Consider the following 24,957-nt stretch of genomic DNA (forward strand, 5'->3'; position numbering starts at 1 on the left):
TCCTCGATTTCGAGAAACTAGCCACTGGATTAGAAAATCCAAATTCCCGTGCTTCACACCACGCTTGGGAGTTGCAGGTATCCGTTCTGGAGGAGGCTCTCAGGCTGGGCAGCCGTCCCGAGGATGTTAGTTCAGCGGGTCATCGGTCATTGGGAGCTTCTGTTCAGCTTGCTCGTGGGAGCGGGAGGGCGGACCTGGAGTGGTTTGACAGCAGCTCCGCCTGGCGGCCCGGTGGTATTCCCCGGGGACTGGGCCCCAGGCCTCGGCGGGTTCCAGCTGCGGGCGCGGGCTGGGGGGCCGCTAGGGCCGCGGGCCGGGCGGTGTGGCCCCTCCGGTAGAGGCGCGGCCATCAGGGGGCGCGCGCGGACGGCCCCGCCAGGCGCCACAGCCACGAGGGAGATCCGGGCCCGGGCTGGCCGGCTTCAGGTCTCGGGGTCGGACCCATCGGCCCGAGGCCGCGGGAGGCGCGGCAGGCCCCCGCTTCCTCTGGAAAGGAAACGCAGTCGGCCCGCCAGCTTTCCCGCCTCCGCCGGCGCGCGGCTTCCGCGTGGCAGGGGCGCCCCCCTCCCTCCCGCCTGGCGTGCTGCCTCTTTGTCTCTCCGTGGCTCCCCTCCTCCCAGACAAATGGCTGTTGGCAGGAAATTAGATGCGCTCTCTGGGAGACGCGCTCGTCGGGGCGGCGGGGAGGGGGCGCCGCGCGGCAGGCCGGCTCTGGTGCCCGAGCCGGGGCGGGGGCGAGGGGGGATGTTTTGACATCTCGTCAAAGGAAGGAACTTGATGCTTCGAAAGTGCTTTTCACAGCCGCCTGTGTCCGCTCCAGAGCTGATTTATAAACAGAATCTGTGCTCGCTCAACTCCCTCCCCTGTCAGCCGGGGAGGGGGGGTGCTGGAGGGGAGGAGGCGGAGGGGAGGAGGGGGCGGGAGGGACCGCGGGAGCGGCTGTGCCTGGCAGGACTGGGTTTATTTATTGCCTCTGGCCCGGAGCCGGGGCGGCCCCGGGCCTGCACAAGTTCTCCGGCCGAGCCCTTCCCCTCCTTCCCCACCCCCAATGCCGTCTCCATCCCAGGGGTCTGTCTCCCCGAAGCCCCGCACCAGACTCCGGCGGAGCCCGCCGGTGGTTTGGGGGTGTAGGCGGAGAGGTGGTTAGAACACCCCGAAGGCCCGCGTCCAGCTCCATTCCCAATCCACCCCTCCACCCCTGGGTAAAGAGGGTGGAGGTCGCCACCTCTGCCCTAGGGGAAGAAAGGGGCTGGAGCTGTCTACCTTAAACTCCTCAGGAGATCAGCGATTCTGAAATCCCTTCCTCCAGGGGCTATCCTTTCTCCCCAGGGAGTCCTCTATCCTCAGCTCCAGACCACCGCTTATTCCAAGGCTCCAGTAGTCCTTCCCTTTAGAATAAATTAAGGAATCTCCAGCTGCCACTCGATTCCAGGGAGAGGGCTAAGAAAGGTTTGAGAGATCATGTGGCCCAGGAAGGGCCACAGCCCTCAGCCAGGGGATGAGCACAGGGCTGGGTCCAGATCTGTCACGATGCCCAGGCCTCACACCTACAGAGTCCGGATGGCCACAGGGTAGAGCAGGGACATGTGCTCGGCCCCCTTAATGGGCAGCTTGCGGCTGGCGTAGTGGTGCACGATTTCAGGGACGCTGCTGAAGGGCGGGCTGTTCTGGCCCAGCACATACTTGTGTTCCTTGGTCCGGGACAGCTTCATGTGCATGAAGCCCTGACTGCTCCTGGGAAGAGGAGGGGAGACCCTGGTGAGTGGGGCCCTCTCCGGTCGTCGTTACCACCCCACCACCCGCTGCAAACATGGTTGTTCCAAGCCAGCTGAGAGTGGAGGCAACTAGGGAAGGTGGAGGTCAGTCCAGGAAGCAGGGAGGGGATGTAGGGGATTTTGTAAGTAGGCAGCAGTAGGTACTGGCTTTGTGGTGAGGGCACTGGGTGTGCCAAGAATGTGCAGGTGGAAACAAGCTATCAGCACCACCCCCCAACCCTGGGATCCAGTCGCTCCTGCCTCAGCCTACTCACCCCCCCCAGCCTGTGTGACCAGGGCCAGTTTACCCTCCCCCTCCTTGAGCTGTGGGGGAGGACATCTGTGTGGGGGGAGCTCCTGGTGCCTCGTGAACACAGACACCCTTGGCAAGACAGTGGGTGGACACATGCGACAACCAACCAGGTGAATCTTGGTTGGGGCTCTCTTGCAGAGACTAGGGGAGAGAGGGAGCTGGACATCACCCCCAAATCTGGGAATACTCAGCTGCCTTGTCCTGGGGACATCCCTTCACCCTCCTGCTAACTGGGTCTTGGGCCAATCCCCCAGCTCATCTATCCAGCTCTTCTGCCTGGGATGACATCATCTGTGAGGCTGCAGCTCCATCCCCTCCCTCAGAGAGGACATGCTCCACTGCCTCTCCCATCTCCCCACCACAATCCAGGAAATCAGCATCAGTGCCCAGCTCTGCCCACAAGACAAGGACCCTGCTGCTCAGAGCTCTGGCCAGCTCCCAGCAAGAACGTTTATTCAAACTACCACAGGCCTGGTCGGCCAGGCCCCAGGTCTGAAACTCCAAACAGGCAATGGGGAAATCATGCTCGGGAGAGCCCTGAAGCCCGAGTACTTGTTTCTGCTGGTCAGAGCTTACTTGGGGACAAGAGCCGGGCTCAGAAGCTGGTGTGGGAGGTAGGACTGGGGAGGGGGCTGCCTTCTCGTGAGGTTTGCCACCCTTGAGAGGTGAGGCTGGCAAACCCCCTCACTTGCTTCCCCTGTCTGTATACTAAAGAGGGCTCTGACTGGTCCCACTTCACTAGGGCCACAAGTGAGAAAGCACAGAGAGTGGGGAGACTAAAGAGGAAAGGGATGGGAGGAAAAAAACAGGCCCTTAACACCATCCTTCCCTCCCCCGCCCCCAGGGTACAGTTCCCTAAAGTCTGGGCATGTGTGTCAGGGTGTGGGACCATCCTTCATCTGCAGGGCCGAGATAACGGCTGAAGTTGACAGTGACCACGTAGGCCCTGGGGAGGCAGTGAGTGGTTGCCCTCCCCTGTCTGCCCTATGCCAAATCCCAGACCCAAGGCTATGGGCATCAGGGTAGGCCCTGTGCTTCCACAGTTTGGGGACAGCCCCTCCCCACAGTCCACTTGACAGAATCCCCTCTCCTGAAAACTGTACATTGTATCTTCTCCTTCAGGGACAGATCTGGCCAAGAAGGGCAACAAGTGGCCAGAGAACTGAGTTGGCAGCTGAGCGCTCAGCCTCCACACCCGGATAACTGACCTCCTGGGACGAAGTCCCAAGGGTCCATTAAGACACAGCAGAGCCCTTGCCTGACCCTCAAGGAACTGAGGTGGGACTAGCTGGGCAGCAGGGCTAGGGCTGGCATGGCTTTTGGAGGAAGCTGTTTAATTACCAGTGAAAGCCCTTCCATTACAGAGAGAAGAGAAACCATAATTGTATTTCAGAGAAGCCATTTATATGTAAACGAGGCTCTGGCAGACAGATGCTGGCAGGGCCTGATCAGCCTGGGCTGGAGCGGTGTCCAGGCCGGGCTCCCCCTTTCACTCCTCAGGATAAGGCAGGGCCCAGGCTCTGCTCTGCTCTGCTCGTGTCTCTTCTTGCCTTGGACCATACCAGACTTGATGGGGGGTGGAGCTGTGTAATGGAACAGTGTGGTTCTTGGAGTTGGCCTGAGCTGGGTTCAGATCCTGCTCTGGGCACTTTATTAGCTGGTGGCCTTGAGCAAGTCACATACCTCTTTGAATCGATTTTCTTTCTATAAAAAAGAGATTGATCTTGCAGGACGGTAGCTGGTTTGGAGATGGTATGTATGCTGCTTGGCACATAGTAGATGCTCTATGAATCTTAACTATAATTTTTAAAGCAATACACATTCTGAAGTTATGTAGATCAAATTTTTGACAAATGAATTTTTCCTAAATGTTCCTTTGATGTTATAATTTGCAGACTCCCCCAGCATAAGAGGTGGAAGAAACCTAAGAGGTATCCATTGACATATTTTGCAAAGGTAGAAACCGAGGTCCAGAGAGGTTAAGTGATTTGGCTAAGGTCACACAGCTATTTTTTTTTTTTTTTTTTTTTTTTTTACTCTCAACCACTGTGCCACCAGGGAAGCCCCACACAGCTAGTTTTATTAAAACCAAGAATGAAATTCAGGTTATCTGACTATAGTCTGGCATTTTTCCCATTATCTTGCAGTGAAGTTGAATAATTATCCTCCAGTGTATCTGTTTAATACTCCCAAATTTCCATATATTGGATATGTCTGAAGTGGGGGTGTACCTGTACTCTAATGCCCCCTAGAAGATGTGACAGGAAGTGGTACAGATGCCCCAGTAATGATGGGGGATGTGAATGGACACAGCACTCTGACAGGCTGCTATGTGGGGTGCAGGTTCTACCAGGCAGAACTCCTAGGTACTGAGGAGAGGACTAGCCATCCTGCCAGTAGAATCTGAGAGGCTGATGCTGGTCTCTGTATCTGTGCCCAGAGTGGAAGGCTAAGGAGGAGGAGGAGGAGCCCTGCCTCCCCTGCCTCTTCCAGGACCCTTTAAAGCCCAGTTGTCAGCCGCTAGCACCCAGATCTTCTGCCCTCTTCTTCAGAGTGAACAAGAACAGCTTTGTGTCCACTGCTCCATCCTCCTCCCAGCACCCAGCCTCCATCTCACCCTGTTGAGTCCCACAGGCAAAGTTTCTATCTCCTCGCCTGTACTTGTAGAACATCTTGGGCTTCCGTTAATAATGATGATAGTGATAATTCATTAAGCACTTGGCACTATGCTAAGTGCTTATTTCATTTAATCCTTCCCTGTAAGTCAGATATGATTATTCCCCCATTTTATAAGGAAACTGAGGCCTAGAGAGGTTAAGGGGGCCCCAGGCCACAGAGCTAGAAAGTGACAGAACCCTTCTAAGCTGCACTCTATAGCTTGACTGCTTCTCCAATGGACTCTGCGCCCCCTGGGAGCCGGGGCTGAGCCTCAGACCTCTCCAGATGCCCAGGGCTTGGCACAGAGTCGGCACATGTTCACAGGGGATGAAGTTCTCCCCAGCCTGGCTGGGCATGGGAGAGATACTGGCGGCTCCTCCTGTCCTGCTGGTTATCCTCCCACCGATTCCCCTTGGAGTCATCCTGACAGGCTCACTGCCTAAAGCCACCAGCCAGCAGGCCCCACTCACTTGAGGGACAGGGAGAAGTCGTTCTTGCTGGTCTCACTGTTGCGCACCAGGTAGCTGGCCTCTTTGCACAGCCGGAGCAGGTTCTCGGCATCTGTTCGACTGATGGCCCCGTGGTACCAGCTGAGGACAAGAGAGAGGAAGGGGGGGCATCTCTGCTGGGTCCCTCGCTGTCCAGGCCCACCCATTCTGGGTGTCCCCTGCAGGCAAGCTGGTGCCAGGAGGGGAAGGGAGGGGAGAGTCCCCAGCTGGACACAGACACTCACACCTGGTTTTCCAGAGGCAGTGCTGGGTCTGTCCACTCCCCCAGGGGGCTGCTGGGCTCCACGCTTAGGGACTTGGCTGACTTGGGGTTCCCTGCAGAGAGTCGGGGAGGGAGCCGCCCCTTCTCCTCCCGGCCAGGTGACAGGCAGCTCTTCTCAGATCCTTCAAACTGGGCTGTGGGGGACATACCAGTCATAGACTCTGAGGACCCTAGAGATAGAGCCCTATAGACTAGCCAGTGCCCCATCCCCATTTCCAGCCAAAAGGGGGCAAAGGAATGTTCTGGAAGGGCGGGGCGTGCTCATGAGCCTGACCAGCTCTAGGGACAGTATCCTAGGTCCATCCTTGGGTGGGGGTGGGGGGCTCAGCTCTCCTGTGCCACAGGGCCTCCCAGTCCCCACACCATGGCAGGAGAGGGAAGACAGCAACATGAGAAACCACTTAAGCTCCTCCCTCTGGAGGAGCTGACTGCCTTCCCTTATTCCATCCCCCTCAGGGTGGCTTCAGTGCTGATAATATTGTTTCTTTCTCCTCCTCAAGAGTTCATTACCGTTCTCCAAATCACCCTGCCAAGCCGTTCTGTAGAAATGACTTATCGATCTGAGAACAATTATCTGACTCCCCTTGGTGCCATCCTGACAGGCTAATCCTGCCCAAAGCCGCCAGCCAGCCCGCCCCTCCCCCACCCCCAAGGTCGCGGCCCACAGGCTCCCCTCCCCCACCCACAGAAGCCCAGCAGAGGCAGCTCTGGCCTCCCAGACTGGGACAGGCATGACCGCTGAGCCTGCCCAGGGAGGGATAAAGCCAGTGAGCCAAATGGGCACGAGCACACATGCACAGATGACAGAGACTCTCCTTCAGCCTGTATTTACAAAATACCCACTCACACCCACGCACAAATGTACAAACAGGTGCTCATGCAGGAGTGCGTATGCACAGATGCAAGCACATCCCTGGCTGCCCATTCTGGGTAAAACTGAAAGTAGATGAAGTGTTCAGTGTCTTTTTTCGCCGCCTAGCACTTTCAAGCCCTCATTGTCTTTCCAGTCACCAGATACAAAGATCAAACCTTTCCTTTAACTTCCTGTGCTAGCATCACCCCTGCCTCAGGCGTTGTTTGCACGGCTGAGGGATCTGGTCAGGCAGAGCTCTGCCCAAAAGACTGAATTTAGAATAGTGGATTTTTACGGCATGGGGGGGAAAGATATTTGGAAGGGGCCTCCCTCAGGAGATACCTTCCCCACCCCTTTAGGGGAGGGAGGAACGTGTACTTTGTCCCTTCCATCTTCCTCCAGGGCAAGAGGGATTCCTCCTGGGTTCTCTGAACTCTGCCCCACCTCTGTGCTTCTCCAACCCAATCCACAGGGCCTGAGGGCTGAGAGGACACATCACCCTGGCCAGAAGCCCCCAAAGGACCCACCGCTGCCGTCCTCCAGGCTGGACTCAGGGAGGGGTGAGGCTGGACCGGAGATGTCCCTGTCCCCGTCGGGAAGGGAGGGGCTGCTGTCCAGCTGTCCCACCGGTGGAGGCCAAGGTAGGTCTTTGATGACCTTAATGTCAACTGGAGCCAGTAGCAGCAAGGAGAAGAGAGACAGGGACAGAGACAGAGGCAGAGATTGAGACACCAAAACCCAGAGCCAGGACACAGGACAGCCTAGAAAGGAGGAGGGTCAGAGCAGAGGCAGGGGCAGCTTCTGAGGGAAGAACAGGACTCTCAGAGGACTGGGCGGAGCCACACTGACCGCACCATGGCAAGTGGGAGGCTCCAGGAGCAAACAGCCAGACACAGGGTCTTGCTCTGCCAGCCCCACAGGTCCCCTTTATTTGACCTCTCACAAGCCTCCAGGGCCCAAAGGGCCCAGGAAGGGAGGGAAAAGCAGGACCAGGAGCTGCCCATACTCCCCAGCATCATACCTGGACACCCACACAGCATCCTGGCACGCCCCACCTTGCCTCCCTTCCCCCTTTCGCCTGGAGCCTGGGAACTCATGGGCAGCCAGACGGAGACAGCCCAGCCTCAGGCTGTCAGGAAAACTCAGAAGCCAGAGCAGATGTTTTATTGAAATTTACCCACCACACCCTCAATCCTGAGCCTTGAGAATTAGGAGAGCCATGCCACTGGCGGCTGCAGGACTGCTAACAGGTTTCCTAATGAGGAGCATAGATTTTTCCATTAAGCAACTCAAACAGTATTGATTCTCCAAGGAGACTTCGGGAGATAAACGGCCCATCCTCAATGGTGCACGCTTTATGGGAAACAAATTAGGAACCTATGGTTTCCCAGTCTGACTGCTGGGGTGGGGAGGACAGAGTGGAGAGCCGGGTCCAGCTCCAGGATGAGCTCCTTGCCCAAGGAGGGCTGAGGAAGACATGGGAGTAGGAATGAGGTCTAATGGCACTGAAGTCCTTTATGTTCTCACTGAACAAGGCTCTTGTACCAGGCTCTTGTATCACCCACTCAGGCCCTCTCTATGTTGGACTCCGGGCCTGGGATGGACACTGGGGTGCTTGGTACAGGAGAAACCTGATGATTTCTCCCTCTCCCCACTGGTTCCTGCTCCTGAGAAATACCCTTGGGGCTAGGCTATACACACAGTGGGCTTTCACTGTCTGGAGTGTCAATGCTTTCCTTTGTTACGTGTACGTATTTAACATATGCCACAAGTTTTATCGTTTTGTTTGGAATTTCTTTATTTTTAAGTATACACCGCCTCCCAAAAGATGGAAGTGGCTCAAGCCTCTTGGCCTCTGAGAGGTGGTGATGCAGGGAGTCATCCCCGACCCTGCACACAGTTCTGTGTCTACACCGCCCAACTCACCACTCTCCATGGTGCAACTCAACTGCACTTCCCTTGAGCCCAGCTCCTGCCCCCCACCCCACCCCAAGTCCACTCCTCCCATCCCCCTGAGCCTGGAAAGCTGCTCAAAGGCCTCAGCAGACCTGCCCTCTCCACCCAGGACTCACCTGCAAAGGCTTTGGAAATCCGCTCCTTCTTCCACTCCCAGGGCTGGTCATACTCCTCAGGGGGCCTCTCATCATCCTCTGGCAGGCGGGACTCCCGGGGCCAGGAGACCCCCTCACCTTCCGGTGTGGCCCCCTCCTCCTCCTCTGGCTCATAGGGCGTGTCATACAGAGGCAAGGGCTGAGCTGCTGTCTCCTTGGAGCCCCGGATCTCTGCCAGGGCAAGGCAGGAGGGAAGGTGTGAGCAGTCCTGGCTGCCTGGCTCAGCGCCCCCAGTAGCGCTCCCCAGCTACAAGCCTTCAGAGGAGATGCTGGCTGTGGGGGGAGCCCAGTGACCACACATCTGGGGTCCCTCACCCTCAGAACACCTCTAGGGTTCCAAAAGCATGGGACCCAACAGAGGCAGGGGCAGAGAAGCACCAGAGTGAAAGACAGAAAAAAGATCCTGCAGTGGCCAACAAGGGCTAGGGAGCTGAGGCTTACACATTTAGGAAACTGAGGCAGGGTCCATCTCCTTGCTACTCAGATCCATTTATTTCCTTGTGTCCCAAGTTATGTCATTTTGCAATCAGAAAATCCTTCTTTGTTGCTCAGGTACTGCTGACCACCCCCTCCTTGAAACTGTCCCCTTTGGACAAGTCATTTTCACGGACTGTCCTCCTCTCCCATCACCCCCGTTTGGTCTCTTTCCCTGGATCCTCTCTTGGTCTCTGTCCGCCAGGGCCAAATCTTATTCATTTCTCCCTGCTCTCACTCTCCAGTCTCATGGCACCCTTTGCATCTATATGTTTCCAACTGCCATAAAAATGTTTCACTTTGATGTTTCAAACTCACTGCTTTCCCCAAAAATTCTTCTAGTCTGTTCTGTGATCCTCTTTTGGGGATCACTGACCCAGTGAAAATCTGATAAAAGCTATGGAGCTACTCCCCAGAAAAATGTGCGAATTTTCACATAACAATTCCACGACACTCATGGACCTCCTGGGGGTCTACACCCTTCTCATCTAAATACAGTAGCCGCCCTCTCACTTTCTCCATTTCTGTCTACTACACTGCTCTCCTTGGTCCTGGCCCTCCTTCATTCTCTGAATCCCATGTGTTCAGTGCCAATACCTGATGACTCTCCCCCTCAACTCTCCACGTCTAGATTACTGCTAGGGTGAACCTCCAATCTACAGGCTCATGTTTCAGGGGCTCCATGGAATGACACTCCCTACTGCTCTCTGCTCCCTCACCCACCTCTCCCAGGGAGGGAGAACAGCTTATCTGATTGGCCAGTGGAAGCTTCCTTTCTTTCCCAGATTTGCCTACTTGCAGAGAGAGAACATTCTGGTTCTTTCTCCTCCTGCCCCCATGCAGGGGCCTATAGCTGTCCTGAGTTGCCCAAGCCTGAGTAGGCAAGTTTAATTCTGTGGTGAAGTATTTATTCTTAGCTATGTCATTCTGGTGACATAGCTAAGTAATGTTCTCCAATCAACTTTATCAGTAATAAAGCTGGCATTGCTATCTCCATCTGTTTCCTTAATCCTATTCCTCAGTTATTTCTAAGGTCAGAGGGGAAGAAAGGGGTGTTAATTATTGGTCCCTTAAAGCCTCAACAATTTCCACGATAGCCTACTAACTCATCTTTCTTATTTTTTTTTTTTTTTTTTTTTTTTTTTTTGGACGATCGGCAGGCGGACTCTCAACCACTGCGCCACCAGGGAAGCCCTCTTTTTTATTTTTTAATTAATTTATTTATTGGCTGAGTTGGGTCTATGTTGCTGCATGCGGGCTTTCTCTAGTTGCGGCGAGTGGTGGCTACTCTTCGTTGCAGTGTGCGGGCTTCTCATTGCAGTGGCTTCTCTTGTTGAGGAGCACTGGCTCTAGGTGCGTGGGCTTCAGTAGTTGTGGCTCACGGGCTCTAGAGCGCAGGCTCAGTAGTTGTGGTGCGCGGGCTTAGTTGCTCCGCGGCATGTGGGATCTTCCCAGACGAGGGCTCGAACCTGTGTCCCCTGAATTGGCAGGCGGATTCTTAACCACTGCGCCACCAGGGAAGCCCCCTAACTCATCTTTCTGATGCCCAGTTCTTCTAGTGTGTTCTGTACACCAAAGCCTCAGTAATCCTGTAAAAATGCCACATTCATCCTGTTCCTTTCTTGCTCAAGAATCCATAATGGCTCCCTTCCCATTTTTGGAGCAAGTCCAAATGCCTCATTTGAGCCTTCAAGACCTGCACTACCCCCTCTTAGCCTCTCTCATTTTAGCTCTCCTGTATGCCCAGCACTACGATTATTTGCCCCTGAACAAACCTTCCTCTCATCCTTCCCTGGGGCCTTGGCTTACACTGATTCACCCCTGTCCTCCTCTCTCATCACCCACATTGTTCCCTTTCCCTGGATGCTTTCTTGACATCTGTTCCCCAGGGCCAGGTCTCATTCACTTCTCCCTGCCCTCACTTCTTGAACTACTTGCCCAATCTCATGTGCATTGCACCTGCATTTCTAGTCATGTGTTTCCAATTGCCATAGATGTTCGCTTCGAGGTCCCATCATTTCAGACCCATCACCTTCCCTAAAGCTAGTGATTCTCTTCTTGGGATCAATGACCCCAGCCCACACCACTAGCTTGTCATTCGTGACTATCCCAAATGCTTCTGTTGTCTGCCCTTTGGTTGTACGGCCTTCTCTAGCACCTCACGTCTCAGGCACCACAAGTCCCAGCTTCTTCTCCAAAATGACTATCTTGAAGACAATGGCCACCCTCCCCAAAGACCCAGCAAAGGCTTTCTCCATATTTTCTAGGAACCAAGGAATCAGTCCTTAGACTTGTGGGTCCCGGAGCCTGTTCTGCAGATACTCAAGCCTCAGGGAGCAACCCCCAACCCCACCCCCACCCCAAACTCCATCACTCACCGGCCATCATCTTTTGGGCCTCATAGGGCTCCATGTAACCGTCATTCTCGGGGACCTTCTCTGGGGCTCCTGAAGCTCCTATTGGGTCTTTACCAGTCTCCTGAACATCAAACGGATCTGCATAGTCTTCTAGAATTGCTAGCTTTGGGAAGAGAGTGAGGGGAGCAAGCTTCAGACGTCTGAGAGACAGCTCTGCTTCTCCCCAGGATGCTCTGTCCATGGGAGCAAGAGTCCTGGGCAGGCTGCCCAGGAGCTTGGATGGGGAGAAGCTCTGGCTGTTCCTTTGTAGGGGTCCCCAGTAGGCTGCCAACAGAATGGTACATCTTTCTTTTCTGTTAATTTTGTGCCTCTGGCCCATTCCCTAGGCTAAATGGACAGGATGAGGCTCTGGGCTTTAAGGCCTGCCTCATTCAGGGTCCAGGCAGGACCAGAGCCTATACCAGGTGGCCTAACAGAGGGAATTAATTCAGAGACCTGGTTATAAAGGTGCTGGAGTTCAAAGAATAAGCAGGGAACAGTAGGCAACTGGGGGATTAGCTTGGTCCATGCCTAGCATTGCATTCCCAGATGCTAAACAAATAAGTGTTTGCTGACCTTCAAGGAAGATACTGAGTTTATGCCACAGTTCACTGGTTTATCCTCACAACATCCTTCACAATGTCATGTGGGAATTATTATTCCCATTTTAAGGAAATGGAGGCTCAGGGCAGGTAGGGAACAACATGCCCAAGTCCATTCCACATAAGTGGAGAAACCAGGATTGGAACCTGTGCCCTTTGTGCAAAATCATGCTGCCAGTCTGCTACCACTGGGCATCTTGGCTGTCCTGGGAGAGAGACCACCTTAGGATAGCCCTGAGAAAGCCAGGGTTTGGGCCTTGCTGAAATCCCCCAGGCTCTTGGAGGACAGGGACAGAAAAGGTATGGTCTTGGCCCTCCTCATCCCAGGCTGCAAGCCGCACACCCTGCAGAGGAGCTTAAGGTGCTCGGGGTGGGGCACAGCTGAGGACAAGAAAGCCTTTCTCCAAGCTGGGCACAGGCGTGGGGGGACCTGCTGAGGCAGAGACAGAGCACAGCCCGCTGCACGCTAACTGCACCTTGGGGCAGGAGAGCGCTGCACACCTGGTTACCAGGCGTTGACAAGAGGTAGCTCTGGGGCCTGCGGCATGGGGAAGGGGCCACTCCTGCCTCTCCCCTATTCTCGGTCTAGGCTTTGGTTCTGGTCCAGATCAGGACTGTGGGAGACAGTTGGGCAGGGAGGCTGTGGGGATGACCACCTGTCCTGGGTTACAGGACCTGGGACCCCTACCAAGGCGGAAATGGAGAAAGAAAACTTCCCACCTCAGAGACCCCTTCTGCATGTTCCTTGAACCCCCACTGGACCCTCTAGGGGTCTCAAGAGTGTCCCAACAGCTCCTACCATCTCATGCATCAGTTCTTCAGCTCCTACTCATTTCACCTTGTTCCAGTCAAGACCCCCAGCTCCTTTACCTCCCTCGAATCTCTGCCTGCTTCTGAGAAGACCACCATCTCAGATCATCCCATCACCTCCACCAGAGCATCCACTGGCCTGGGGCTCCTTGTCACTTCTGTCCTTCCAGCTCCAGTAAGCACCTGGTTCACAGTGGGCACTAGAAAAATGTTTCTGCTAGATCACTGCCTATTTCCCATTAAAGCCCCCCACCCTGCTCTGCGAGTCCCCCTTCCTGCAGGAAGTGCAGAAAAGGAATCCACTCCTACCCCAAGCTGCTTCACCCCAGGCCAACGGGCACCCACAGTCTCACCCACCTGACCAAGGGGCTCTGGAGCCAGCCCATTGGGTACCCACCCAGGTCGGCACCCAGCCTTACACTCATAAGTGGCAGCTACTTAACAGTAACTGAATCAACAAATGTGCTATCCTTAAACCTTGCAATGGCTCTCCAGTGCCAAAAGAACAAGTCCAAAGTTAAAGGGATTTAAAGATTCCACTTTGCTCTTTGGGTTCTCTCTACCCACCCTAGGTTACTTTGTTACCTGAAAGCTCTATAATCTCTTTCTTATCTCAAAGGCTTTCCCTTTACCTGGATCAGATTATTTTTCCTTAGAAAGCCTTCCATTCTCCCTCCAGGTCTGGTTAGGGCCTCTGTGCTGGGCTATCAACACACTGTGTAGTAAATACTTGTTTTATTATCTGTCTTCCTGCAGACTGTGAACTTCCTGAGGGCAGGAACCACGTTCATTGCTAAATTCCCAATACCTAAAAGTGCTCAGTAAATATTTGTTAAATCAGTTCATATAAAAGAGGAAGGAAGAATGGACAAAGGAAGCACTTTGCCTTGTTCATTCAGGAGAGGAGGAAGCATGAATCTGGCTGGGGAGTCAAACATGGGGTATGAGTCCCTGGAAGCTGCTCAATAAGTAGAAGCACCTGGCCCAAGCCCCAGGCCCCCCTCCCCAACTCCACAGAGCCCCCCTTGCCTTCCCTTAGCAAGCCCAGTCAGAGCTGCAGGCAGTGCCCTTCCCACTGGAGTCCTGGGCCAGTCGTGGCAGCTCAGGGCCCATGGGCACCCAGGTGGCAGCTCTGTGGGCAGCTCAATGGCTCCTCTGTTCCATTCCTGGCTCCACACCCTGCTCCAGGAAGCCCTGGCCTCCGCCCTGGGCTGGGGCGCCTAGAGAAGCCACCCACGGGGCCGGGTCGGGAGCAGCAGCAGAGACACCTGCTGGGAAGGACGGGCACCCGACCTGGACATAGAGGACGTGTCAGAGACCAGACCTGCTTTCCCAGTGGCTTCTAGGTCACGTGAAGAGGCAAAACTGCTCAGCGTGGGGAAGCTGCCCCTGTAGGCTTCTGACACCTTTGCGCTATCATGATTTACTTTGTTTATGGGCCCTCTACCTGACTCTGCCGTGCTCACTGTTGTATACGGCATCCATCACAGGGCCTGGCACACAGTAGGTGCTCAGTGCGCATTTACTGGATGCTCGAAAGGCCTCCTTCTACCCAGATTCCATCTTCTGGAGTGACACAGACTCTCAGATCCCCATTCATCCTAACTCTGACCTGACCGACCAGTAGGGGCTGTAGGAGCAGCCTGTCAGGAGAATCCACATTTGATAGGGATCAAAGCCTTTGGCTCAAGGGCAGAAGGAAGGAACTGGCAGGGAAGGCACCTAAAGCCAGGGCTGATATTTAGGCACATCCTCTGGTACGCTGTTGAAATGCTAAAATATTTCCAAACTAGTAGGTACGTAGCTCTGCCCAGAGAGCCCCGTGGCTCCCTCCACTCCTGCAGGAGGGTGGCAGGGTACCTCCAGGACCCTGGTCTTGCACCTGTTCAATGGGGCAGTGCTCCTCCCAAAGCAGCTGTCAGGCCTTGCCTCTCCTTCCTGCCCAGGCCTCTCCTGAGGTAGCTGGCAGGCCCACCATCTGGTTGAACCCTCCACTCTGCAGCTGGGCCCTGCTACGAGTTTCTGACCCCACCCGTGGGGCTTTTGAGGCCAGGGGAGCAAAGGAGACACATGTCATGGGATTTGGGCTCTGCAAAGTACCCGAAGTCTACCACTGTCCCTTTTCTCCATTTCTTTAGTTTATATTTAATGTCTGGAAGCCTCTGGTTTTTTAATCTGTAGAATGGGGATGGTATTAGCACCTACCTCATAGGACTGGGTAGAGGACAATGAATGTAAAAAGTCCTTGGCCCAGAGGCTGGCAAGGAGGAGTCAGTGCTCCATAAATGTTTGCCGTGATGATAATCTCTTTTATTCAGGCATTAAGACCCCAGAGTTCAGGTGCTTGTCCAGGGTGCACAGCTTGCAGTAGCAGAGACAAGAAAGACAGAGACCCAGGTCTCCTGAGTCTCATTGCCTTGCCACAGATTTTCTGGAAAAACTGGGAAATGTAGCATCTTCTCTCCTCTATTTGTAGATTTAAAATACACCTTAGCATGTTAAAGGCTCTGAGAAGTCCTGCAACCAAAAGACTAACTTAATTTTGTTTAATTCAGCATTTCTCGAAACTATTTAACCATGAAATCCCTTTTCCACTGAAAGTCTGTCAGTCTGGGAAATGGTGTACTATTGATATTTACCTTCCTCAAGATTGAACTTTTTGCACTTTCTGTTCCCACTTACTAGAATGCCCTTCCCAATTTTATCTGCCAGGGAAACTCCTTCACGTGAAACAAATTTGTTATTATCCTTTTCTAATAACAAAGCAATGCCATGCTTGTAAAACATTCATCACAGACATGCAATTGATGCTACCAAACCTTTTAAGACCCTTATAAGGCATGTCTGAGGCCACTTTGGGATTGGGTGGCAAGTGCTGGCCTTCAGCATTCAGGAAATGGCGAACTCAGCACAGAATGCAATCCTCATTCCTTCCTTAAGAGCCTCCTTCCCCTGGTTCATTAGCAAATGCTCAGTGGATACTTCCTCTCTCTGCAGGCCTTCTCTCAGCAGGTGCAAAGGTCCCGTGCAAAGGTCCCATACACGAGCTGGCAGCCAGTCTGGAGTCAGGCTGCCCAGCTGGGAACCTCGGCTCTCTAACTAGCTGTGAAACCATGCAAGCGTGACTCAACATTGCTGTGCTTCAGTCTCCCTTTTCGTAATGCTGGAATAATAACAGACTTGTCCTCATAGGGTTGTTGTAAGGATCAACTGGTCTAATACACATCAGCTGCTTCAAATGGTACTAGATACAAGGTGGAGGCTCAGTAAATGTCCACAATTATTAAATACAAAGGACAAATTCCTGGATCCTCCAAGAGCTCACAGTGACAGACACAAAACAAGTTCCCAAAGAGTGAAGCACCTTGAGGTGCTATGAAGCCACACGGCTGAGCCCCAGGCTCTGCAAGCCCCACAGGCTGCAGATAGCCCTCCAAGTAGGGTAGGCTGCAGTAGGCTACCTAGGCTGCAGGTAGCCCTCCAAGTCCCGGGCCCCAGCCAGCTGCTCCATCCAGGGTCACAGGGTTCCGGCTGTTCCTGGCTCCCAAAGGGTGGAGCACCAGGGCTGCGGTGTCACTGAGTCACTGCCCAAGCAAACAAGCCGCAGTTGTCTTCCAGAGGGAGGGAGTGCTGCAGCACGAGGAGGCAGCAGTGGATAGGGTGGACAGGCCTGCGGGCCTCAGCCCTCCTCGAAGCACCAGTGGCAGTGGCACCAACAACAGCACAGGCCACAAAGTTCTGATCCCTTGACCAGAACCCTCCTCCTTTCCTCCATCAGGGGACCCAAGGACATGTGTGAGATAAACGAACCAGACCTCTAGACTCTGCACAAGTCATATGAAAGAAAATTAAAGCAAAGAAGGAAACAAACTCAAAAAAGGTAAGGACTCGGTCTTCTAGGTGGTGAGTCTCTTTCAGCGCCTAGGCCAGTGTCACTTAATGATACTCAAAACACTCAATGAACACTGGCCAGGGAGGGCCCCTACCTGCCCTCCTAATCCCAGGGCAGGCATGTCTTGTTCATCTTCTGACATCCGGAATGTATCCTTCACTTTCTTCTTCTCGCCTATCTGTTCACTCGTTTCCAAACTTGGGCCCAGAGGATCCAAGTCCATGTGAAAACCATCTATGAGGTACACTATCTATTCTTCAAAGTTCTTAATATTTCGGGCCCTGTGAACACCAGTGAGAATCTGAGAGCTGTGAGCCTTTTCCCAGAAAAATGCTCATGCCCCCAAATATGTGCACAGTATTTCTGGAGGTTCTTGAACCCTAGAAGCCCCTCTGTGAGCTAAGAACAAGAACCCTAGTTTCAATTCATACAGGGTGCCTGACTGTCTTAGTGTTCACATCACCTCTGTCTCTCTGTTTTGCTCTCTCACTCTCTCATTCTCTGTCTCTTTCTCTCACACACATATCTTGGCATGATGGAGGCAAAGGACACACTGTGCAGATGGTCAGAGGCAACTCAAAGCTTCATCCAACCAGGGCCCCTCTCCCATCCCCATCCCCTTTTCCTAATTAGATCAGGTTTTTCCTGTTGAAGGTCTGAGAAAAGGGAGCAAAGCAAGGGAAGGCACAGCTCTCTAGCCCCTCTGCCAGAGCATAGCCTGATGGCCAGACAGGGCCCAGTACCAAGAGGGAGTCTTCCTGCAGCCAGATGGCGAGGCCCTGCCTGCCTGCTGCTCCCACACCTGCCCTGCCAGGCCTGCCCAGATGGCCACCCTTGCACCCCTGCCAACTGCAGCCGTGGTTCTCAGGGTGGGCCAGCAGCCAGAGCCCTGCACGGGGAGAAGGCTAATGGTCCTGAGCCCCCAGGCCTCTCAGGGTCCTGTCTGAGGCCTATTCTCTCCAGCCCCTACATCCACTGGGCTCATTCCCCTTCAATTTCTCTGGCTCATCACAGAAGCATTTGTACCCATTTCATCAAACCTCGTGATCCAGCTCCTCTCAGAGGGTTCTGACCCACCCAGCACCAGCTGCTGGACTGCAGAAGGAGAGAAGTGAGCCAGCCCAAGGCAAAACCTGGTCCCCAGCCTCATCTCACCTCAGGAAGAGACTCAAAAGCAGCAAGCCAAGAGGACCTGCAGGGCTAAGCAGAGGGGGAACTGAGACTAAGGAGAAAGCAGCCACACAGGACAGGAACACCAGCTCAGCAGGGCCTCAGGGGCCAGGCCGGCTCACCATCCAGCAGGCACAATCCTGTGTGAGCTCTGCAGGCAGGTGCTGACCCTTGGGTTTAGGCTAAGCGGCTCAGGTACCTAGTCTGGGCTCTTCCTGAGAAGATCCAAACTCTGCTCCTGAAGAGGTGGAGCTGCTCTCTCTGAATGGTGGGAGCCCCCAGGTCAGTCAGCATCCCTGCCCTTGGGCCAGCTCAGATGGCATACTGAGTCTTTCTCACACACTCATTAAATCACAGATTGTGTGGCTCCTAGGAAATCCTGCTAGATTTCATTCCTGTCCCTGCAGCTGACAAAGGAGTCAGATACCTCTTAGCCCCCAAGGTCTGAGCAGCCCACAGATCACAGAGACGACCCAGGGAGAGGCATGGATGCCCTTGGTGAGAAGAGGCTGTGGGCTTCTGCATGGTTGTGTGGGCACAGCCCCTTCCTTGGGGTCTCTGTGGGGAAGTGTACAAGGGGAACTTTAGTTAGGGGAGTCTCTGACCCTCAGATCACCCTAGCAATGGAGAGTCACCACTCAGGACTTATTGATATTTATGCACCACCCCTCTTTATGCCAAATAGTGTGTCAGGCCCTTGGGAGACACAATATGAGGATAAGGCCCTTGTCCTGGAGGAGCCCACGGCTTGGTGGGCAGCCTGTTATGCCATTCCAAGACAATACAGAGAGGAGGAGGGCCAGGGACAGTTCAGGCCCACATGCCAGCAGGCAGTGGTCAGGGAGGAGGAGACTAACTGATCAATAGTAAGAACAAAGCCTAATGCTCCCTCTGCCTCACTGCCACCACCACCATCGGGGAAAATTAGGAAGAGGAGCCTAAGGACATGTGAAGAAAGCATAGGCTCCTTCTGCAGGCGAACAGTCCTGGCCCAGGATGGGTAGCCATGCCCCATGGCAGGAACTAGGGGAAAAATAATTCACATTCCTGAGGCTTCTGCTCTGACCCTGACACATCTCTCTTACCCAAGAATCAGGCAGAACAGTGGCGCACTCTCAGCTGAAAGCCTCAGCCCTGGAGCCAACAGATTCAGACAGCAACTTTGCTCTCCAATCAAAGAAAACTGTGTTCTCTGCTGAGGAGAGGGGAGTCAGCCCCAGAGCAAGCTCCCAGGGGTAAGTGAAGAGGGACAATAGAGCTAGGGCAGCCCACCAAGTCATCGTCCTAGAATTTAGGACTACAGGGACCTGGGGATGACTTTCAGCTGTCAGGGAGGGATAAGGCCGCACTGAGGTTGGGCAGGGGGTGTCTTCTCTACCAGGGGCCTTTGAGCCACAGTGGATGTTCTTGGAGACAGTAAATGCCCAGCCCGCCTCTCTACCCCAAGCCTTCAGATCCACAAAAAGCTCTAGCCACCCTCAGAATGGACCCAGGGAGCAGGAGGCCAAGAGGAGAGGAGGAGTGGGTTCAGTTGCTTAGCCCCTTCTGGGCAACAGGTTCTGAGCACTGACTGTCCGCATACCTGGGGGGATAAGGGAAGGAGTGCAGGAGTGGGCCTGCCTGGACCTCAGTGGTTAGCATCCTTGGTGAAGAGCTGCATACTGCCTGTTCTGGCTTCCTGAGAACAACAGTCCACCCGGCTCCAGTCCCAATGGGTAAGGCAAAGGCCAGCTCTTGCCGTGTCCACAGGGAGAAAGCCAGCCTTCACCTCCTTCCTGGGGCTTCAGCACCTCCAAGGATGCTTGGGCTTTTTTAACAGGAGAAGGAGTGGAGCTGGGTGCTGGCTCTGCCCTGAGGGGGAGGGGTCAGAGATCAAAGGGCAGTGAGCTGCTGCTCCCAGAGGATTGAAAGGCCATAAACTGGGGAGAAACGGGCTCAAATCCCGTTAGAAAAAAGGCTCCCCGATTAGGCTCCGGGGTCTGCGATGAGGAGAGCAGAGATTGGGGGGGGGAGGGTCACTAGTTCAGGGGCTATAATAAGGGAAAGAGGCAGAGTTTGGGGCGCACGTCCCAAATTAGAAGGTCGAGAATCTGAACAAAGGTGGATGAAGGCTCCGAGCCCCGGGGTCAGGGACTAAGATCGTGTCCGCCAGGAACCGTGACGCCAAGGGGCCCGGCCCCGGTCAGGCCACCTTTGTCCCTCTCGAAAGCCCCAGACCTCCGACCACCTCTCCTCCTTGCAACCCCCCGACCGGCGTGGCACTCACCCTGTCGCTGCTGGCGGGTGGTCCAGAGATCCGTTCCTCGGGAGGAGGCGCTGGGGGGCCAGGGGTCTCGACCCGAATAAGGCGGTGGGGTGGCGAGCCGTGGCGCGGGGGCGGCGTGGGGCCGGGAACGGCAGGGGTGGCTAGAGCAGCGGAGCCGGACGGCCCCCCGGAGTAAGGGTCTTCAAAGTCGCGCTCCCTCTGCAGTCGGTAGGCGGCCAAGATGTCCGGGGGAGGTGCGGGGGGCGCGGCCGGGGAAGGTGCGGGGGGGCGGTAGTCCGGCTCCGGGGGCGCCGGACTCCGCCCGCCGGAGAGGAGCGGGTGGGGGCTTCCAGCCTGTGTGGACGGAGAAGTGAAGTGGCGACCCTAGGGCAGGGAATGCGACTCTTGAGGATGAACTGAGGATGAATCCTCCACGTGTCGCCACGCGCGCCCCCCTGGGGGCGCACCTGTGCACGTCTGTTCCCCCTCCCCACCTCCCACCTCGCGAGTCTTCGGACTCCGGGGTTCCTGGCCCTCCGGCGCCTTCCGCCCCTCCTTTACCCTCCCCAAGGCCTCCCAACTGGGAAATAATATCCTGGGAGGAAAAACTGGGGTGGGGTGGGGGCGAGACAGGGGCTGTTCTGTAAGATGTGTCTGGAACTACCGGCTCCGGCGTGCTGCCTTCGGAGCCCCACCTACCTCCTCCCATCCAACTGCTCTCTGTGCACATACTCGAACCCACTCCAGGTAGACATCTCACATCACAGACAGTCACCTCCCTAGAGGCACCCACTTCTCCCGAGTGGTTTCCACACACGCCCTCCTCACAGGCAAACGGCCCTTGCACAAACGCCTCCCACCCGGCCCTGATGGCAGCGCAAGCATATACACAGGAATCCCTTCAAGTCCCAGGTTGCATTGCCAATCAGCTTAGTGACAGAATAGAAACAGACAAGTCAATAAATCAAGTCTAGAAACAGTTCCAGTGTTGTCTATCATAAACCCCTTATCCTCCAGAGGCTCGGATGCTCAAGCATTTTTGTCTTAGAAATAAAACCAATTTCTCCCCAGGAATGTTGTAGCCCTGAGGCCAACGCCAACATTTGCTTTTGACTCTGATGGAAAGGTAGCAGCTTCACCTCACCAGCATCCCTCTGAGCACTACCTCAGTGTCTCCCTCACTCTTAGACTCATATCTGTCTTGTGGGGGAGCGAAGAGCCACGAGAGGCCCCACAGGGAAGGGAGCTCAAAGCTGGAGCAGCGTAGGATGTGATGGCAAAACTGAGAATACCCTAGGATTCCCAGGGCCCCAGGTCTCAAAATATTTGTTGAGTTTCTGCTTTGTGCATATTCTTTGGTGTTATAGGACAGTGCTTTTCAAACTGCGATATGCACACGAATCTCCTGGGGAATTTGTTAAATTGAAGTTTCTGATTCTGTAGGTCTAGCTGGGATGGGGTCCCAGTGTAGTTCCAATAGGCTCCCAGGTGATACAGATGCAGCTGGCCCTCCCACCACACTTTGAGTAGCAGGACTGTAGGAGATACTGAAGTATCTGATATTGTGTCTGGTTTCATGAGGTATAATAGAGAAAATAACGTGCACATCGTAAAAATGTGCAGCTTAAAAAATTGACTAACAAAGCTGGACATAGAGATAATAATTCTAGAAGAATTGTCCAGTTGATGCATATTGGAGGGTCTCCTCAATCACCAGGTGTCTGACAACAATAATTGTGGGCTGTAACCAGATCTCTGAGGATCAGTGGCAAGATACTCAATGCCACTGATTTTCACTTGCCTTATATCTGCAAAGGGCATGATGACTGTTGTGTGAGGATTAGGGGAAATGATAGATATGAAATGATGGAAATGATGGAACAGGATTTAAAAACTGTAAAGTGCTTACCATGGTAGATGTCAAATGAAGCCACATATGTTTAAGAAATATGGAGTTAAGCTGCTGACAGCTCAGAGGAATGGAATCAATCAAGTCTACACAAAAGATAGTTAGGCTTCATGGAGGGGGTAGACCTGAGCTGGGTAGGATTTGGACAGATGAAGCAAAGGAGTGAAAGATCATTCCAAGCCAGGAGGTCAGCATGAGTTGAGTGAAGGGATTGAGGTGGGAACCAGCCTACCATAAAGAAGGGGTGGGTTCATAGTGTGGAAGGGTAGGAAGTAAAGTCGCATGAAGAGTGGGGAGGATATCATAAGGGTAGAGTTTAAATGATAATTAAAAAGCTGTAGTACCTTATGTGCACCATGAACTTACTCTTGTTTTAAACTATCTGTTAATGCACTTTCCTCCCCCACCAGAGTGTGTGCTCCTGGAATCAGGCATTGTTGAGCACCTCATGGGGCCAGGAAGCTTGCTAGGAACCAAGGATACAGAGGTGAGGCCCTCTCGGCAAGCCTCCTCTAAGACCTGGGTGGAGTTTGCCATATCCAAAGTCCTGCAGTTAAGCATGTTAAGCATTGTACCATAGACTCAGGATTCTGAAAGGGAGCCGGGGGTGTTCCCATCACTTAGTGCAGAGCCTGTCGTGTGGCAGGAGCTTAACAAATGTTGAAATGAATAAAGATCATTCCTCTTGTTCGTATTTTTATATAGCTATAATTGTGGTATACACAACTTTATGTCCTTATTTTTTCCACTTAACATTGCATATTTTCCCCATTTTTATTATGTAAGCTTTATTTTCTTCCAATTTTTTTTCAAAATATTTCAAACCTACAGAAAAATTCAAAGAAAGTACAGTGGAAATCTGTATAGCCTTCACCTAGATTCACTACTTTTTAACATTTTGCCACATTTGTTCTATCCCCCCACACTTTTTTCCCCTTAACCATTTGATGCAAGTTTCAGGTATCATGATACTTCAGCTCTAAATACTTCAGCAGCCATTTCCTAAGAATAAGGAATTCTTGCATGGGGCCATTAGACCATTACCATAATAGTATTGTCTATTATGCAGTCTACATTAATTTTTTTCCATTTACCCCCAAATGTCATATATATATAGTTGGGGTTTTTGTTTGTTTGTTTGTTTTTTGTCCTGATTCAGGATTTATCAAGGTTCCTTCCCCTGTTGCACTTGTTTGTTTCTTTAATCTCTTTAAATCTTGAACTGTTCCCCATTTTTTTCTTGCTAGTTTGTTGTTCATGACATTGATCATTCTGAAATGTCCAGGGCAGTTGTCATGTAGAATGTCGTACATTTTGGATTTTTCCATAGTTTCCTCATGATTAGATTCAGGTTAGACAGTTTTTAAAAGACCATTACATGAGGGATGTTGTGGACTTTCTAGTGTGTTACACTGGCGGGCCAGCCAATAGTGCACATTTGTCCTTCATTGGTGATGCTAGGCTTGATCACTTGGTTAAGTCGGAGTCCATCAGATCTCTCCATTTCACAATTTCACAAAGTAAGTTGTGGTGTGATAACCTAAGACTACTAGCTCCCAACATGTTTTACCCAGTGGTTTTAGCTTCCATTGATGATCTATGCTTACGTTTGTTATTACACTGGGGATCACAAAATGATGACTCTGTCATTCTGTATTTGTGGGTTTTTAAATTTTTTTATTTATTTATTTATTTTTGGCTGTGTTGGGTCTTTGTTGCTGTGCGCGGGCTTTATCTAGTTGTGGGGAGCGGGGGCTACTCTTCCTTGTGGTGCACGGGCTTCTCATTGCGGTGGCTTCGTGGTGGCGTCTCTTGTTGTGGAGCACGGGCTCTAGGCACACAGCCTTCAGTAGTTGTGGCACACGGGCTCAGTAGTTGTGGCTCGTGGGCTCTAGAGCACAGGCTCAGTAGTTGTGGCACACGGGCTCAGTAGCTGTGGCTCGTGGGCTAGATATAATCCATTACCATCATTATTCTGTTTGATGCTCAAAACTGTCCCAAATTGGGCCAGCAGGAGCCCCTTCAAGAGGCTTCTGCATTCTTTTGACTTGGTCTCGCCAATCTTTAAACACTTACTTGCATTCTCACACAAGATGTTCCAGACTCAACTTGTACTTACCCTGCTGCAAAATGTAACCAGTCATTTTTTTAAGGGAGTCTTACTCCTTTTAGTTGGAAATGGTACTTTAAAACTGACTTTGTACTTTAAAAATGGCAATTTAATATCTCATCAAATGAGCATACCTCAGTTTAGCTCATCACTTTATTTGTTGAGCATTTAGGCTATTTCCATTCTCCTTCCTTCTAAATAACTGTAACAGACATCTTTATGTGGATAACTTTTCCAAGTTTAGGATTATTTCCTTTGACAAGATTCCCAAAAGTGGAGTTGTTGGGGCAAAGAGTGTACATTTTTTTCTTACTCTTGATACACGTTATCCATCTGCTCTCATAGAAAGTTTTTAAAGTCAACAACGACTTCTAAATGTTAAGCCCAGTTATTTTGTCTCATTCCTCTTTCTCCTTTGCAGCACCTGAGTCTGCTGACCTCCTCTGTGCTTGCAACTGTCTTCTCCCAAACTTTCCTTAAAATGACACTGTTCTCCATTCTCTTAAGGCAAATCCTCTCTTCCTCCCTTAACCTCCTAAATTTTCGCATGTTCCAACACTTAGACCTTAGAGCTCACTTTTCTTACTGGGTACTAAGTGGGGTGTCCCCCCCTTCTATTTGCTTGACTTTGAATGCCCAGTCCCATCCTGAGCTCCCATTCCTTCTGGTTTTGTCTTCTAAGTCTGGCCCTTGGCTTTGCTCTCCAGCCTTGCCTTGGGTCCATCTCTGTCCACAACCTTGAGAGGACAAACATATCCCAGTATACTCATATATGCACTCTGTTCTTAGAGATTCTGCATGTAAATGGAGCTTCATTTGGGCCGTGTTTTCTATTTGTCTGATATAAAATAACATGGCGGGGGGGGGGGGCTTCCCCGGGGGTCCGGGG

At 52.8% G+C, this 24,957-nt stretch overlaps 1 protein-coding gene across 2 annotated transcripts; it reads right to left on the minus strand.

The window, feature by feature from the left end:
- Window positions 1–1,018: 1,018 nt before the first annotated feature.
- On the minus strand, window positions 1,019–20,249 carry SHF (Src homology 2 domain containing F). 2 transcript variants are annotated; one of them, XM_024761355.1, is made up of 7 exons: window positions 20,071–20,249; window positions 11,313–11,450; window positions 8,422–8,631; window positions 6,877–7,017; window positions 5,459–5,630; window positions 5,196–5,315; window positions 1,019–1,734 (listed from the first exon to the last, which is right to left on the minus strand). In XM_024761355.1, the coding sequence occupies exons 2-7, from the start codon at window positions 11,344–11,346 to the stop codon at window positions 1,548–1,550; spliced, it is 864 nt and encodes a 287-aa protein (XP_024617123.1). In that variant the 5' UTR covers window positions 11,347–11,450; window positions 20,071–20,249; the 3' UTR covers window positions 1,019–1,547. The 2 variants fall into 2 exon arrangements, with proteins under 2 accessions (XP_024617123.1, XP_024617122.1); XM_024761354.1 differs by lacking the exons at window positions 1,019–1,734; window positions 20,071–20,249 and adding an exon at window positions 3,517–3,650 and having other exon boundaries at window positions 11,313–11,439.
- Between the last annotated feature and the right edge of the window lie 4,708 nt (window positions 20,250–24,957).

The sequence above is a fragment of the Neophocaena asiaeorientalis genome, unplaced genomic scaffold, assembly GCF_003031525.2.
Source record: "Neophocaena asiaeorientalis asiaeorientalis breed wild unplaced genomic scaffold, Neophocaena_asiaeorientalis_V1.1 scaffold713, whole genome shotgun sequence".
Classification (NCBI taxonomy): domain Eukaryota; kingdom Metazoa; phylum Chordata; class Mammalia; order Artiodactyla; family Phocoenidae; genus Neophocaena; species Neophocaena asiaeorientalis.

What these genes read in the sequence shown, in the direction of transcription:
- SHF (XM_024761355.1), bottom strand. Translation starts at nt 11,346, where the DNA reads ATGGAGCCCTATGAGGCCCAAAAGATGATGGCCG. An exon ending in GGCCCAAAAGATGATGGCCG is followed by an intron (nt 8,632 to 11,312) that starts GTGAGTGATGGA and finishes TTGCCCTGGCAG; the next exon opens with AGATCCGGGGCTCCAAGGAG. An exon ending in CAGCCTGGAGGACGGCAGCG is followed by an intron (nt 5,631 to 6,876) that starts GTGGGTCCTTTG and finishes TGTCCCCCACAG; the next exon opens with CCCAGTTTGAAGGATCTGAG.